Here is a 17,609-nt window from a genome sequence, read left to right on the forward strand (position 1 = left end):
AATGTTGGCGCGATTTATGAAGAGGGATATAATCCGCATGTTAATGATGTATCGGTGGCCATTGATATTGAATAGGTCATTGATATTTCAGTATACGAAGAATTTCATGACGTATACGAGAATAAATGAGCTAAATAAATTCAAATAAATTCCGAATATCCCTAAAATTCAGCATACATTTGTTATTTTAAACAACTGTTTAAATGTTTTCTAATACCGTACGAATTGATGCCGTATTTTGTTCGGAAAGTGGGCGAAATAATTAAAATACTACTACCATTTATACGATTTGCCAAACTTACTAAGTAGTACATTTTCACAAACCATAATACATTTGAATAATGCATTCGACTGCTTTAATATTAGTGTCTAATTTGTTGTGATACAATGTAGTTTCTCTTCAAATTAAACCTTTTTTGTTTCATTAGATCTAGTGTTTTTGAGTAACTCAAGCTCACGAGCACACTTTTTGTTATGGTACCATTAAACATATTGATTTATGTCAAAGAAAGATTCATTTCAAAGCTGCCAAATCAGAAGTGAAATAAAAGCTATGATGCTCAACATGAAAAGTCCCCAAAAGTGTGTCAGTTCCCTTCAATTCAATTGGTTTTTTCGATCTCCAGAGACTCTTCTACGAAGTATAGGATTGGAATTTTCAATATTTTTGATAAAAGAAAAACACGAAAGCCAAGAGTTAGTCGCGATGACAAAGGATCTAAACCATTCAGATCAATAACACACCATATTTCAAACGAAATTTCTTCCAACCATTTTTTTTCCGCAAGATCCGGTATAGGATAAGCATTCAAGAAGGGCAGTGACAGCTAAAAAAAGGACACTTCTTCCTCTCAACTTTGTTTCCCATCGGAACATTCTCTAGAGCCAAAAAGGGTTCGCACACACTGGAGCCACTGGAGCTTCTTCTTTGATTTATGTCCGACCTTCGGGACATTCCACGTTGCGGATGCGGTTGCTTTGTGTTTCAATCGACAACAAGAAACCCCAAGACTGACTGAAGGATATATCCAGTGACATATCCCAAACCGAATTCGAGGATCATAAGCCAAATTCATTAATCACGCCAGCTGTTACTACCACAGTTGCGGCACCACTTTCCGGCCAAAAAGGATCTTAACTGTGGTGCGTGCCTGTGTGCGTGCGTGCGATGGAGTTCTCATTTTTAGAACGAAAAAGGAAATAAGAAACTTCTCTTCTCATCCTTTATCTGACGAACACGAATGTAAAACGAAAGTGTTGCCGGCCGTTTCTCGGGTGGGAAAGTTCTGGAAAGCACTCCCCGAACCGAAGGTGTCTTCCACGCCATCCCGGGGAACACAACAAAGCCATGGGAAAACATCTCAATCATTCTCGGCCGGGGCCAGTAAAAGGGACCTCTAGTGTACGGCGCTCTGCTGTTTCGACATTTCGGTAGGCTCGCTACTGATCTGGCTGACTTCTGGAGCGATTAGTGGAGGAGCGCTGGTCCGGCGATGGGCAAGAATAAAATGAAATGGTTCTCGGTCTCGACAAGGGCTACAACAAGGGTGACTCCGACCTGGACCTGCCTGCCTCTCTGAAGAAGGGGTCTCTGTTAGGTAATATGTTAATTTTCCGGTCCGGGTATCCGGGAGAGCTTTAGCGCCACACCACACGGCTGGACCATTTCAATTATCATGGAAATCATGAAAAGGGTTGCTTTAACTGGTAGGTTTAGCGCCTACGGGGGAGCATTAGCGCCTTTCACATTGTCCTTTACATCTTGAAGTCAGTCGTTAGGCCGTAAGGAACGTGTAGTTTTAGTTGAAAACAACTTTTAAATTATCCTTACACTTTATGTTAATTTACTATTTTAGAAGTATCTTTTACGTAGAAATAGCATTTGCGCTCTTATATTTATGAACTATAACATAATTATGGATCATAAACTATGGCGAAACGATCACAGCAACTGTATCCATCAACGCACCAACATGACATTACGGTTGTTCCTCAATTAACCTTGGCACCTCTCAGCCCCCTGCTAGACGGCGACAGCATCCCTTTTGACGGCCATGATCCCTGTCCCTGTCGACGGTAACGAGCAGCATGATAAATCATCAAACGGTAGCATCATAAATTAATTATAACCCGCTACGCGTCCACTCCACGGAGCTCATTCCTCGGCAATGAACCCGTGGGCCAATTTTCCCCGCAATTACCTTCCCGTCGATTGGTTGTTTGGTGAAAAAGTGCGGGACGCTGTCGTTGCCCCCCTTTTCCTGCCCCACAACGGAAACACGAAACTCATCGCTTCTCCGGGAGGTAATTAAAATTCAGCAAATAATTCATGCGCCTACAGCACTGGCCACTCCACTGGTTCCGCGCGGAGGCGTTTTTGTCCCATTTTACCAGGAAGAGGACACAAGGTGAAGGTCACTGGGTACCAATCCGTGAACCAACCGCACCATGAACTACCCCGGTTCCGGTCGCGACGATAAGGAGCAGTGGAAAAAAAAGATATCAATTATCGACAGGAAATTGAAATCCGCAGTGCGACGCCGGATGCGGAAAAGGTATGCGGCGGAAATGGCGCACCGATTGTGGCCGATTGTACGCCCGAAGAGGATCACTCGGATCTCGCGTGTGGTTTACTGTAACGAGTTTTCGGGCTCGGAAATATCTACGAGATGGATGGGTTTGTGATAAGATTTGAGAAGATTGAGGCAAATTAACTGCCTTTGGGTGTGCGTTTGCTGAGGTGAATTTATGGCGGCTTATCTGGCTGCAATTGAATAATTGAAGCCACTCTTTGAGCGCTTCGTTGCTCACTTTCATATTTATAGCTTATAGCGATAGCACCCCGAGATTGTCCGGAATTTGCAAACGTTTCTGTTGCGAAATACTCGACCCCTAGGACTCCTAGGAGTGTGGGAACTGAACCGAAACTGAATGCTATCTCGGCCATTACCGTTCATTATCATACTGCAAACAATCTCCGCATCATTATTCACAGATTGGGCGCCAGTGGGCCAGTGGGCTGTACCGGGGGGCTGAGAAGGTTGCTCCAGGTTGCTTTCCACCTTGAATCGGACTGAATATTTGGAATTTTGATAGGAAAGCGCAAATGGATTCTGCTTTCGCATTCCTGTAATCATGCTGTTGTGTTAAAAGCATGCAAAAGCACTCCTACACATCGGCGCTACATCAGGACTATGCGCCAACACGATACAAGAATTGCAAATGAAACGATCCTTTGTTGCTGTTACTCGAGGCTCGAGAGCCAGGAGTTCGATAGAAATGATACCAAGCAAGCAGAAAAACGCTCCAACTTGAACTTCAATCTTCAAGCACCTCAACCATGCCGTTCTAATTGCTTATCAAGAGTCGAGTGGAATGCATTGTGAATGGTTTGTGTAGCAGGCAATATTCCAATCATTTCGTCAACATGCAGCAAATTCCATTCCGAACAGGAATGGAATGATATCTGGTATTGACAATTGGTATCTGCTTTTTCTACCAAAGCCCACCGACGAAATGGCGTACGCATCATTTGCATACCATCTTGAAGTGAATCCAATACAGGGAACCATGGCTCCAGGCGGTGCCGTAGACGTGGCGCACAGTTCTTTGATGAGATTTGTTGTTATCACATTAATCTGAATCGAAATGATTTCACATTCTTAAGCTATTTCAAATCAAATTCCGATCTGCCAAACCTCCTCGCCAGCAGCAGATGATGAGTAATTAGATTTCGCATTCGCATTCCTCTTGCACGCCTCGACCACAAAGTCGCAGCACGAGCGGCACGAGTAGTGCCGACAAGAAGCAGCTATCTTACTGACATTATCTTTGCAAGACGAGGCCGTGGGGGTCTTTTGGACGACCGTGAGCCGTGCCAGCGGTCTAGAGTGTTCTTCATCGGATGCTGGAATGAATATTAATTTTTCCTCGAGTTCCCACGGAAACCCAGCGACGCTAGACTCGGACCTCAGACAAAGTTCCGGTGCGTGGTGCGACTTCTGCTGGTGAGAAGACGATTTGGAATCTTCACGCCACTGTGCTCATAGTGCTTCTTATCCAGCTTCCTCTGCTACTTATTTGCTGGCGAAGGAAATGAAACCAAACATTTTCGAGTGTAGAGACAACAAAGAAACCCTCCCAGTGGCGATGTGATGTGTAATGCTATGCTATTTCTTTTAATTTCAGTAAATCGCAGCGAGTAAGCTGGCATTAGGCAGAAGAAAGCACAACGGAACAGTCACCTTGGAGCGTTAAAGCACACCAATACAGTGGTGGCGAGATTCACTTCGACTCGTTGGAAGAATTGCTCGGTAGCTCCCGAGGGGACTGCTCTCTGCAGTACGAATTCAGTGTTCCTGCTAGGTTCGCCATAATCTTGCAAACATGAAGGGTAGACATCTACGACGCCGGTTCAGCCTGCAGCCATCGTTCATGAAGGATGACTCTACCGAAGAGCGACCGAGGCGAGAAAAGTGAGTACATCATGTGCAATCCCGTTTCCTCCATTACGTAGGTCATCGCGGCAAATTAACCGATGGGCCACTGTTCAGACTCCGTAACTGTGACTTATTGCACATCAGCACAGCCGATAGCGTGAACCAACAAAAGGCAACACGACGATTCTTTTTGGGGAGTGAAAAGCCCCAAAAAGTGTGCGCTCGTGAAGCTGGTTTTCAAGTATCCGGCTTTAGTGGCCAAGGATGTAGCGAAACAGCTTCCAAAAAAATAAGAAAAAAATACTACAACCACGGACGATGGGTATCGGCGTAGACTTTCAAGATTTATGGCTTCTTTCACTCTAGAGAAACAGAGCGAGAGCCGGGCTGCTTTATCGCAGCGCCAACATTTTGAGACCACACACCGCACACAGTCCACTGACTCTTGCGCGATGGCGAGCCTATTTATCAACGCCAGAAGTTGTGTCACATAATGCCTTAAGGCCTCAAGGCGAGAAGAGAAGCCTTACCCCGGTTTTCACAGCTTTTCGGGTGGGAGGGAGGATTAAAAATGTTACCAATTTCGAGTGCTTTTCACGGGCGGGTTGGTGAAAGTGATGTTACTTCGCGTTACAGACGGTTAAGGTTAAGAATGGGGCACGCAGAAACCGCTGATTAGATTATGGTCAGTGCTAAACGCTGCGCTGCGCTGGTTGTTTCACCATCAATTAAGATTGTACGTATCATTAAGCGGCAATTTATAGTCATGATTTGGAGTGGGGAGGAAATAGTAAGATGTTTCTTATAAATAAATCTTTTTGACCAGTTTTTCTGGATAGTTATTCTTAGTTTTTCTGGATAGTTATTGGACGGAATGTTCTGTTCTTTTGTTGCATTATGTCGTGTATCTGATTAAACATAAGAAGAAAAAAAATATCAAAAAAGGTGTTTGTTTTAAGCGTAAAGAGAACGTTTAAGTTAACTCTATTTAAAACTTATTATCAGGCTGTTCGTTCTAGGAGGTCCAGGATTCGTTTTACGTTTGCAGAATGCAAACAACATTATACATGCACTTATGCATAATTTCAAATGATGTTGGGCAAAAATTCAAACCTCAGTCATAAAAGAGGAATAAGGCATAACCATTTGTTTAATCAACCCAAATCAATGCCAAAAAGCAATCAAAATAAAATCTTTAAAGGTTTCAAACTCATATTAGCATGACGGCCACAGATTAAACTATCAACCACTTTGCGGGCCATTTCACCACATGTTTGGAGTTGCATAACCTTATTAAATTAGGTTTTTGTCTGCCAAAGCCTAACCACTGGTGCTGGTGTTCGTGGCCAGAGAGGTAAAGACAATTCCAAAACTAGTCCCTTTGTCGGGAAAACGAAATGATGATGCTCCGTTGCCAAAAATCAGATGATGGAGGCGCCAGGTAACCGGTAAAATAGCATACTTTTCGGGGTTTGTAATCGAAATTGAAAAGGGTTAATAATCATTAATTTTTTTAAACACTACTGACATTGCAGGTATATAACTAATCTTCAGTTCCAATTTATGCATAGAATGAAATTACAAAGAACATGAAGAACACCGTGGCGGTGGCCGCACAAAATAATTTTGTGCCGCGAGCTTGAGACCCCTGCACTAGACTATCATCGTTCAATAACGAATCGTTCCTCGAACTAATCCAGAACGATAATGGAAAAGCTGAAAATTAATAATATTGATCTTAAGAGAAGCACCGGTTCAAAGCTCACTTTGAATGATGCCCTTTCCAAGAGCAAAGCGAACTTCAATTCTGAACGATTTCTCGCTTTGCATTGCTACTCCAACACTCATTATCCATTTTGATTGGACTCCATTCCAATCACTATCATGCAGAAGGATGCAATTTATTTACCGATCTTACGTAAATTTGAGTCGATCTTTTTTCTTCATTTTCCACGGACCTTGCCTTCGATAGATTGATGGCGTAGAGTGTTAAAGCATAAAATAAACCGCCAAAATCCGGATGATGGAGTGCTCGGGGATGAGGGATGTATTGATGTATAGCAGCTGTTTCAGCCACGTAACACGCTACACGAAGCGCTGCTAGGAAAGCCAAAGGCAAAAGAGCGAAACCGAAACCAATCAATTTTACTCCGATAATGCATTGACAACGCGAAGAAGAACGGGGGGGGGGGGGGGGGAGGGGGGAATAAGAAAAAAAACAAGCACATCGAAACGGAGATGCGGTACGGAATTTACTTATTCTCCGCATGGTTTGAGAGAGAGCGATTCCGGTGCCGGATAAATTTCACATCGATAGCTCCCACGGGAAACTTTGTAAAGTCATGTTTTCTTCACTTTCCTTTTCCGCTACTACAATGATTACCATTAGAGCAATTTCGAAACCGCCAACGGCGACCGAGGGGCGCTACGTTGCTGCCGCATTTCCGTTCCGGTTTTATTTTTCCGGCAGGTGGTGGTGGCTGCGTGCGGCGGTGGTTAACGGAAATCTAACTTATATTCCGCGGACATTCCTTAGCGATTTGCCGAGCAGAGCATCCCCCGGTGTTTGCTGGAATTTTTGCTTTGGTTCGTTTTTTTTTCTCAGTATTTTTTTTTCTTCGCTGTTCTGCCTGCCGCATTGTCAACTGAATCGAAGATGGGGAAACTCTCCATCATTCGCACACTATTGGTGCGGCCGTTGGTACCATTGAGGCTGTCAAGAGCGTCTGGTTTTAGTGAAGTGAGTGATGCGGTGTGGCCGCGTGGGATTCTTGGACAAATAGACGCACATCGCAGGCCGCAGACCGCTCGTTCTGGGGTTTTCAGTGTCGCTACGGTTCGCCGAAGGAGTCGTTACCGTGGTGATGATGGACAGGAATTTCTCATCTACCTGTTTTTTTGTTTTGTTTATTATTGTTTTGCTTTAATTCTTGTTCAATCATTGTCGCATTCCCGTGTTCGCAGTGTTTTCGCTGGATGATTGCTTTACCTTGGACCGTTGGCCTCTAGAATAACGTTGGTTTGGGGTGGGGCAAGCATGATTTATGAGGCATTGGGCGTGGGAACCATTTATTTAAGGGGGGCTGTAATGAGACCGTTGATTTACCGAAACGCAACCGAGGTTGTCTATTTTCGCATTAAGATTATTTATGGTGTAATATGGCATTCATAAATATGCTGAATCCAGGTTGATTTGAATATATTACGGCTACACGGCATTTTGGCGGAGTTTTTACAAGAGTGATACAGCGAGTGTGGCCTTTGTTTTGGTATTCTAATTTATTTATAAATGTTAAAACATTCAGTTAGTCCATGTTCTTGTACTAGAACGATCTGTCGTTCAAACCATTCGATGGAATAGCTCGGAATAGATAGAAGGAGAAAATGTTTTCCATTTGCACAATGATTTGTCGCAAACTGTCGACAAAACGCCGAATAACACCTAAAATAAACCTCTAATGCTTCCCATATCACTCACTCACACTTACATACACTTGCTGTCCTTTGCAGACCCATAAAGAACGATGAAAATTCCATAAACTCCAACGTGCGCCACAAGATCGTGATGATGGGTGCGGCCAAGGTCGGCAAAAGCTCGCTCATCACCCAGTTCCTGTACAGCAGCTTCTCGCCAAAGTACAAGCGAACCGTGGAGGAGATGCACCACGGTCACTTCTCGGTCGGAGGCGTAAATCTTACCCTCGACATCCTGGACACCTCCGGTTCCTACGAGGTAAGTACCGCTGTTTTTTTTGATGATTTTTGTAGCCAAAAGCAGCAAGCAAGTGGCCTGACAATAGCTTTCCCCCGCCTGCTTCTCCTGTTTGTTTTCTTCGTGTTTTCCCTTCGCATGGAGTGTTCCCTGTCTATGGACTACGGGAAGGAATGGTTGCAAACAGGTTGTATTAGGGAAACTGCGTTGAGTAGCTGCCTTTCAGACTTTGTCTTTGATGTTGCCTTCGGTCCCTGTTGAAGACAGTCTGTCGGACAAAGTTGACAATGAGGTTTTGTTCTACGTTCGGAGAATTTCGTTTGTTTGTAGCTGATGCAGTTCACTTAATTTTGTAATGGATTCTGTCCGTCAGACGGAGGTTTTTGGAAGATTGTCCTGTTTTTTGTTGGCTGTTCCCAAAGGCGAGGTAATGTAGGGAATGTATTTTTTTGTATATTTTTTTAGATAACCCTTTTGGCATGTTTTTTATCATTAATCTTCGAATTTATCTTTTTTAGTTTAAAACAGTTCATGGTTCATGTTATGAGCAACAATTTTCTCAGCGACGTTTGTTTTTCACGCCAATAATGGACTCTCTTTTATTCATCATTTTATTTAATGTTGCAAGTACGGTTTTCGTGTTTAATCATGTTTTTAAGAAAATAAATTGAGATGTTATTAATTGTTCAATTAATCGTTATAGTTGTAAAGAGTTTATTTAGCACCTTAGAAATTGTTTTTTCACGACAATAATTTCCATTCATTCATTAATCTTTTTATACCATAGATTCTTATTTCCATATTTTATTCCTTATGTTATATTTTCAAAACGTGACAAATGACATCTAATAACACCCAACAATATTAGGAGATAACATTAAAATGATTAAGAGACTAGGGTTGTCACAACGATTTCATAGAAGAGCACGAAAAATAAAATAGTCTAGTTGGGGCTAAGTACCGTGTTCCCTCTTTGACACTCGCCAGACACATCGTGTATGCATACAGTGTACGCAGGGCTTGGTAGCAGCAAACATGCAGCTGCAAATTCGTATGCATTCGTTTGCGTAAATGCAGCAGCAGCAGCAGCAGCTGATTGAAAAATGGTTTCGTTGCCGTTTGCAGTGATTCACACAGCACTGTGTTCGCGGGACGACTGTGAAAAGTGCATGGTGAACGCCTGGCGCATCCTTTGCTAAAGAGTACCGGGACCGGGTAACACCCTGCCACTGACAAAACCAATATTTGCTCGCTCAGCGATAAACTCTCGCACCCCGCTAGCAGTGAACGAACGGAGCACCGGTGCAACGCGAACAAGTTGGCGATTTTTTTCTCCTTCTTTTTTTTCCCTCCAAGCTCGTCGTCGTCAGTTATTCTAATGCTTCAACGGAGGTGCGGCGCCAACTTTGCTGTTCCACTTCAGTACCTTTTTGCTCATGGTTCGGTCGTTGGCAGGGCAGCGCGGGTTGTTGAGGATCATATTTGATCAACTTCCTCTCGGGGCGTTTTCCGTGATTTTCCGGCGAGTGCGTTACCCTAGCCACAGAGCCGGTCCGCTCTAAATACTGTCCAGAGCGTAGACTCGTGGAGTGACCGGGCGTACGCCGCGTTGTTTTGTTTTTAGCCCTCGCTGGATCTCGTGGTCGTCATCATAAACGAAAGTGGGCAAGAAAATATTATCCTTCAAGTTTTATCTTTGATGTCCGGTCCAGGGGCGGCGGGTCATCTCGTGTACTGGACATAAAAAGCGGCCCTTCGACAACGATCCCTGTCTGTTAAGGACCCATATCCCAATCAAACGAATTTGTCCGCCCACCCTCCCCGAGGGGTTGGTGTAGTAAATTGTTCGCATCCCGAGCTGGTACATCGAAAATCACTCTCCAAAATGGCTAATAAGGTAGCCGCTGCGGATGCGAAGAACAAGAGCGAAACGAAGGAGCGATATAATTTGGGAAGGCCGAAAAATTGCGTCCCAAAAACAAAGCTTCCAGGTGCGACGGGGCGACGATGGGGCCACGAAAATGGCTCTATGATGACGCAATCGATTTCTATACCGAAAGAATACACCCAGCTGACGGTGACCACAGGTTCTCTCCAAGGCCCAAAAGCGATGGCGTGTTCGCGATGAATGAAGTTGATTTTGGAAAGCCATTAAAAATTTAGTCTCTAATCTAACCCGCCCTAATCGTTAGCTCGTTCCGATCGTCCCTACCGGACCCCCGAACGGAGCGGCAGGCTAGATAGCTAAGCATCAAGCATAATAGAGGGACACCTTTTTTAATGCCCGGCACGGTAGGTAAATGTTTGAGCAGCTCCGTGACAGAGAGAGAGAGAAAGAGAGAGAGGGAGAACCATGTTCGGATAGCAACAGCTATCGAGTTCTGTACTCCCTTTGGTGTCGGTGGCACGGGTTGGATACTGGTGACGAACTTCCTGCTTTTTGTGGTTTAATGAATTTATAGAAAAGTTTTCCCTACCAGTTCCATGTGTCTAGTCTGGCCATGTGTTTGGCCGGTGCCTGACTAGCGACAGCGGGTTTGTGAACATGCGTAAAAGCACTTTCTGCTGGTTTTTTGGGAGAGGAGGAAACCTATTTGTCTTTTGAAATTAAATTATATGTTTTCGTACCCATCATGTTTCGTTTAATTTAGTTATAAAGATAAACATATCGTGATTGTTTCATGAGGGTAGTTTCAGTGTACTGTTTAACCGACAGAATCAAAATACGGGCATCGTGATGATCTGGGAAGAATCCTCCTAGACCAACACTGCTTGATTTTGATAGCATAGAATGGACAAAGCGCTGACGATAATGATTCCTGTGACGCACTAACGGTTCTGTCTTCTGCCCTTTCCACTCTCATTATCATCACATCCGATCCGAATGGCGCTGGTAGTTTCCGGCGATGCGAGCGCTCTCCATCTCGTCAGCGGATGCATTCATCCTGGTGTATGACGTCACCGATAGCGGCACGTTCGAGGAGGTGAAGGCGATACGTGAGCAGATTCACGAGATCAAATCAACCACCGCGGTCCCGATAGTGGTCGTGGGCAACAAGAACGATCTGAGCGAGGAAGATGAAGACTTACGGCAGGTAAGCGCTTAACCGAGGCGGCAAGGCGATGCGATATTTGAACACACAAATTGCGGCACTATCTTGCGGTGATTTGCTCACCTAATGATGATAATTAATGTACACTCGGCTCGGCATTTGAGAAATTATGGTCCGCGGGAATGGTGGTGAGCTCATTTTGTGTATCATAATGCATAGGTATCGTTTAGAATCGTAATTTGAGTCTGCTTAGGGGGCGGAGTAGCTCGATAATGAAATGTGATTAACATACTAACGATCATTGCGAATAATTTTGCTATGTTATTAACGAGTAACTACCATTTCACGTATCGATAATTAACTAAAAATGAGCGATAGATTTATTTTATTAACATTTGTAAATGGTATCGTTCGCTTTTAGAAACGTAATGTATTTAAATCACTAGATTGAAGTCACATAATCTATGATATAATCGTTTATTGTATATTGTTTATTGGTATTTTAAGTATTTATTAGATTAAATTCTTGTGAATATATCAACGGATTTCCACCAAAAACGCAAGCGTGTTACGAACTGTTGGTTTGAATTTCAAACACGCTTTCAAATTATAGCAGAACCTTCTTTCGTTCGAGCCGATTCAGGGGTCGAAGTTCGGGTCCCGCGCGGGTTCTGGCTCCCGAAGCCCATCACTTCGGGGCTTCACGACGAATCCTCGATTCGAAACGGACGTTTTCGTCAACGATTCGTCCGGCATACCTTTCTATATGAAAGACGTTTTGCTCCCTGCGATTCGCCCCGTGAGTCCTTCTTTGTGTCTTATGCCGAGATGGAAAACAAGTGGAAAAATCGTGGGGAGTGTGGAAAATTAATTTACACATTTTTCATTGAATGCAGAAGTTTTCAAGAGTATTCTGTGAAAGTTTTACATAGCTTGGAGCAGAAATGGCAAAGATACAGATTTTAAAATATCGTCAAACATGAGTTCTATGTGTTTGGATTTTAATTAATTTAAATCTTTAATTTATTTCGACGCAGGTGCCACGAGACACAACCGAATCGCTGGTGACGGTCGACTGGGAAAATGGGTTCGTCGAAGCTTCGGCTAAACTGAATCGAAACGTAACTCAGGTAAAATATTCTGTTCATATTCAACTTCCAAAAACTTTATCAGTATCGACATGAAATTTGTTTTGTATGTTTGTATCTTTGATAGATTTTCAAGGAACTGTTAGTGCAAGCGAAAATTACTTACAACCTTAGCCCAGCGCTTCGTCGCAGGAGACGCCAGTCGCTGCCCCAGCAGGCTAGCACGGGAAGTGCGGGTGCACCAGCAACGCCCCAGGCCTCGCCAAGCGTTCACGTTCCATCCGTCGCCCAGCTACAGCATCTGCAGCAGATACAGGACAAAAGCCTGGGTGGAAAGCGTAACTCGTGCATCCTCTCGTAATAAGCGTCCCGGTACTAGTTCGGGAGGTTTATTTTTCTATTTAACCAACAAGCGGTCCCGATTCTAGCCTCTTCGGGAAGTGTAAAATGCAATAGAGATTTTCGGGAAAAGATGAGCGCTGTTAAGAGAGAGAGAGAGAGAGAGGGAAAGTTAAGAGATTCAGTAAATTATAACAATAAAGCGTATCTGTGTATCTGTCTGTTACTGCATTATAAAACTACTCAAACGGAACTCCCTTGATCTAAGCTATTGCGAACAAAACTAAACCCATTCTTTTTCTCACGATACTCGGTCCTAACTACAACTCTTCTAGCACGGAAGCAGGAGACAATCTGTGTCAAAAAAAAGAGAAAGTCTTGCTTTGCCTCTATTTTCAAGTGTATGTATTCCTTCGTTGCGTTTTCAGAAAACGAACACATTGTACGAAAACAACATGTAAAGTAATGAACTGGAAAACTACGGGTAACGGAGGGCAAGAACTAGAGATATGCGATAGATCCAAGGAATTGCTACAGGAAGGCAACAGCAGCTGCAGGCTAATGTATATTTGCGTACCGACAGAAAGGCCAATTGCGTATGAACCGTTCTCCTTTGTTCACGGATAGTAATCGCTAACTAACTGCTTTCGTTGCATGAAATGGAATTTGACTGGAATACTGCATCAAACCATTTTCTTTTCCGAACGAACGAACATCGTAATGATAACATACTTAACAAACCAACATCACAGAATAGAAAGATGGGAGCCAAATATGAAGCCAAGCAAATATTTTAAGTGTATGTGAATGTTGGTGTACCGTTAGTGTGTTGATATGAAAATCTATTCACTTCGAAAACGAATAAGTCCCATTGGCCCCAAAGTATGTGTGCCCTTTTGATTGAGGGCATTGGATATTGTTTAAGTTACACTGGTAAATGAAGAAATATTATGAAAAGAAATCGTTCGGTCTCCGCGGTAGTGTTGATTGGGTTCATACCGATGGGAACGTTTCGTTTTCGGGCAAATGGAACGCGTTAAAGAGGGAGATTTTTAACAAACGAATGTTTGCTTAGGAAATTTAGAAGAACAAAAAACCAATCAAAATTTACGTATATAAAAACCAAACACCATTTGTAGTTATGTAAAGAAGGTTATCATATGCCGGAACAGCAACGACTAGATTGTCGAAAGAGAGAAAGATAGAGAGAGAGAGAGAAGAACATAGAAAGCATATTTATAACGAACGCAATCCCTTTATAGTTTAGCAACGGATGAGAGGGTAGTAGGCCACGTGGAAAACCAAAAATTGAAATGCAAAACATTGTTGTTGAAGAAGATGCATGTAACTGTAACAAACGGAAGGTGTTTGAAAACACATTGTTTACGTGTGCGTGTGTCTGTGTATTGTATGCCTCAGATCTAACATTTCCACCCCAAAAAAAAAAGCCGTGATGCGGAAGTGCCACGCTTTCAAATAATCAAACAGTACGAAATTCCAGAAGACCGAAGAAGACCACATCTGGCTCAAACATGCGCTTTATCGCGCGCCAAAGCATTACAATATCGCGCAAGAAGAAACGGACGAGTGGGAAAGGAGCGGCAGTGACTAAATAGGAAGTGACAAATAAATTGTAACCGGAAACATTCAAGTTAAAAGTAAATAAAATTAGCCGATGTAATAACCCTTCCCGCGGTGTGTTCACTCTCACTCTGGGTTTTCTTCAGTTGGTAACCTGCAATTACTTCCACGGTAGCCGCCAAGTAAAAGAGTAACACAACGCCAACGTCCTCGAAAGCACACGACCGTGCAAACACGCGGGGACAAGAACATGCGCGCGAATGATGAATATGTTTTGACCTGGAAAACCTGGCTCGCGAATGCCTATGTAAATATTGTTTGATCAACTGTAATGGGATTTATTGAATTCCCACGAACCGTTCAGGCGGACCACCTCCATTGGTGGCCCGATTTTGGCTTCCTAGTCAGCCCCCCCTCGGATAACTCATGATAAGTGTTAGTGTGAGTTCACCTGTAACACACATTCGCCCATGATTCTTTGCTTAGTTTTATGTTTCACCAGATTTACCAGGAATTTATGTGGGATTCAAGTTTTTGTCGCCACCAGAATGGCACACCAATTGGCCAACCGAAAACACTAATGCGGTTAATCATTAACGAATTACGAACCAGTCGGCCACGTGGCACCCCTCAAAGACGTTGCAATTGGTGCTGTTCAGAGCAGGAGCCGAACGAATCCTCCCCCGACCGAGCGTGCAAGTGGTATTGCTTTGTTTATATTCACGTTGCCAGGTAGAGCGGAACCGTGCGGCAAAGTGCGACCCTAGCAACGGTTACCAAGGATCCCCTAAGGACGATACACACCGGCCCGGTATGGGCCACGCGAAGCCGGTCGATGCGCGTTCCCCACCGCATACTGTGAGCCCTCGTGTAATGATTGAAGGCTACGCTCGCAGCAGTATTCCATTTCGCGCGGTGTCGAGAAGTAACGCGTCGTGACTTTCTTTCGGCCAACGATAACTCCCGGTGTGGCTGGTTAAAGATTAAAGAAGTGATAATCCTTTGAAATGCTTTGAATCTTTTAATCAATACGATGTGCGTTTGTTTGTTTGCTGGTTTGGTGTGATGCACGAGGAAAATTATTGAAAGAAAACAAGAGTTTCATCTAGCAACGGGATTTATTAGCAACAACCTCGTCGCTGCCAGTGATTTCATCCCGATATAATATTACGTTGGATTGTATTGGATTACCTAAAAACAGAAAAATGGAGCTACAAGGAAAAAGTGATCATCACCACTTTAAGGTTAGTAATACAAGCGACACCTGCGTACATTAGTTGGAAACGACTCTTATCATCATCGTCGCCTCCTTGAGACCTTGAAGATCGTCATGAAATCCGTACCAATTCATCGTCGCATTATTTGGATCGTGTTGACGATATAGACCACTTAGATTGCTAAAAAAAAAGACAAAAAAGAGAAATGGCTAAGAAGAGATGCAACAGAGAAGATCCCGTCCCCTGGTGGTGTCCCTTACGCATTCATACAGTTCCGGTACCACCAACCGCTCGCATAGAATGCCGCACAGGAACCGGCGTGCAGGTCATTATCACGGTCGTACGTGGAAAACATCGAACCATCGCTAGCACGCAGCGAATCCTTTGCCTTTCCTTCGACGAATGTCCCGAGCGTTAACCGATAACCATTGGCTTCGTTGGCCACCTCGACCTCACTATACCGGGCCGTCTTAGTGACGCCATCAAAGTCCTTCAGGTACACCAGCAGCTCGTAGTAATCCGACGTAGTGATGCGGTGCATTCGCTCCAGCCCGATCCAGTGTTCACCGGCCGCATCCCCGAACCCATCCCTGTAGTCGGTCCAGTTGCGGGTAAAATTGAGCGAACCATCGAATCGACGCAACAGAACCATCCAGCCACCTTGTTGGTAGCGTTGCTCGCAGAAGGCCTTGAAGGGTGCAACACTCGAGGCCGGTGGTCTGATCGTATACACATCGCTCATCATTTCCGGCGCCTCGACGCAGGAATCGTAGTAGGTGCCCACTGGAAAATGGAGAAAGGAACGGCGATCACATCATGGAGTTGCTTGTTCGCTAAATCTCTTGGCGACCACCACTCTCTGTCTTTACCATTTTGACGTAATGTTTTGTTGATGTGCTCGAGCTTATCTGTGGAAGCGAAAAAAAAAGCAGTGCGGCAGTGAATGGACAAGGCTAGGCTTTGTAGGGGTTAGATTGGGAGGTTATAGCCACGGTGTTCGGCCTTGCCAGTTCATTTACCACTGATACCACCCAGTTGCTTCGCGATGGCGGACACCACCATCTGCTGGTTGCCCTGTATCCTTTTCAAAAAGAGTTTAAAATTGTTCTTCCGATTAGAAACTAAACCACGTACCTTCCGTTCCTTCCAATGATTAATGCTTACCTTCGCTCGACGACACTTATACGTTGATCAATCTCTTCCAATCGTTTGAGAATCCTGGCGTAAAGGTGAAATGAGTCGAGTGAAAGCACCGGATTGATGGAATACGTAGCCGTGGCAACGGTTCTATGCCCAACATAAGTGCGCCCTCGGCCCAGGCCCGGTCGTATACCTACTGTAGCAGAAGCGTGGTTTTCGGCTCCTGAAATGGTTCGACCTCGAAAGGGTCACCGCTCGTTGGTGCGCACGACAGCAGCACGACACACAGCGTAATAATTGTAATCATTGTACGGCACGCACTGGTTGAATACTGACTGCCACTGTTCCTGCTCGCTCGCTATTCCACAACATGCAGCGATGGTTCGAAAACGTAGTGATAAGGAGAGCGCTTGGATTTGGCCCGTCGCCCTCCATTTGACCAACACTTTGGAAGAAGGCGCGCAAATACAAGTAAATCGTACACTTGATTAATTTCTATTTGATGTATTTTTAAATGAATCATTGTTTTTGTTCAAGAGATGAGATGCAGCCATCTCTAACCAATCAGGGCATCTCTCTACTCAACTCTATTTTCTCTCGATTCAATGCTGTTCATGGTGGATGATCATGTTTTGGTCACAAATTTTTGCTCTTATAGGCCAAAGATCAATTTGTTCTGGATTAACGTTACTGAATACCAGTTTTGGTGTATGTTGTTTCAATAGCAATAAATCAGAAAAAATAGAATGGTCTTCCGAACAGAAATTCACTTTCTTGCACCATCGAATTTTCAATCCAATTTGGTAAGATGAACAGAATCTCTAAACATTGACTGTTTAGCTGTGAATGTATTTGAGATTGAATTTAAAAAATTAAGCGAATTTATTCGAGCTAAAACAATTCCGGGAAGGAACGTTTACGTCTGGCGATGGATAATCAAATCGGAAATACGAAATCAAATCGCATATCGTGTCCTTCCATGGTATTGGCATAATGTAAAAAAGTCAGTCTCTTTTCTCTTTTCATATTCATAAGTCTTT

The 17,609-nt window shown here is 43.9% G+C and overlaps 2 protein-coding genes across 5 annotated transcripts in view; one reads left to right on the forward strand and one right to left on the reverse strand.

Moving 5' to 3' along the window:
- The window catches only part of LOC126578426 (ras-related protein Rap1), a 69,886-nt gene extending 55,620 nt beyond the window's left edge, over positions 1-14,266 (forward strand). For 3 of the 4 annotated variants that reach the window (XM_050240965.1, XM_050240964.1, XM_050240966.1), the window contains exons 4-8: positions 4,189-4,475; positions 7,950-8,172; positions 11,049-11,246; positions 12,242-12,334; positions 12,420-14,266. In XM_050240965.1, the coding sequence (XP_050096922.1) occupies positions 4,387-4,475; positions 7,950-8,172; positions 11,049-11,246; positions 12,242-12,334; positions 12,420-12,653 (837 nt within the window). In that variant the 5' untranslated portion in view covers positions 4,189-4,386 and the 3' untranslated portion in view covers positions 12,654-14,266. The remainder of the gene's footprint in view (positions 1-4,188; positions 4,476-7,949; positions 8,173-11,048; positions 11,247-12,241; positions 12,335-12,419) is intronic. The other variant, XM_050240967.1, reaches the window with a different exon arrangement.
- Positions 14,267-15,268: 1,002 nt separating this feature from the next.
- LOC126575556 (microfibril-associated glycoprotein 4-like) lies at positions 15,269-16,939 on the reverse strand. Its single transcript, XM_050236306.1, has 7 exons — positions 16,767-16,939; positions 16,594-16,647; positions 16,449-16,510; positions 16,299-16,337; positions 15,690-16,212; positions 15,485-15,609; positions 15,269-15,423 (listed from the first exon to the last, which is right to left on the reverse strand). The coding sequence occupies exons 1-6, from the start codon at positions 16,874-16,876 to the stop codon at positions 15,486-15,488; spliced, it is 912 nt and encodes a 303-aa protein (XP_050092263.1). The 5' UTR covers positions 16,877-16,939; the 3' UTR covers positions 15,269-15,423; position 15,485.
- Positions 16,940-17,609: the final 670 nt, after the last annotated feature.

Source organism: Anopheles aquasalis, chromosome 3, assembly GCF_943734665.1.
Source record: "Anopheles aquasalis chromosome 3, idAnoAquaMG_Q_19, whole genome shotgun sequence".
NCBI lineage: Eukaryota > Metazoa > Arthropoda > Insecta > Diptera > Culicidae > Anopheles > Anopheles aquasalis.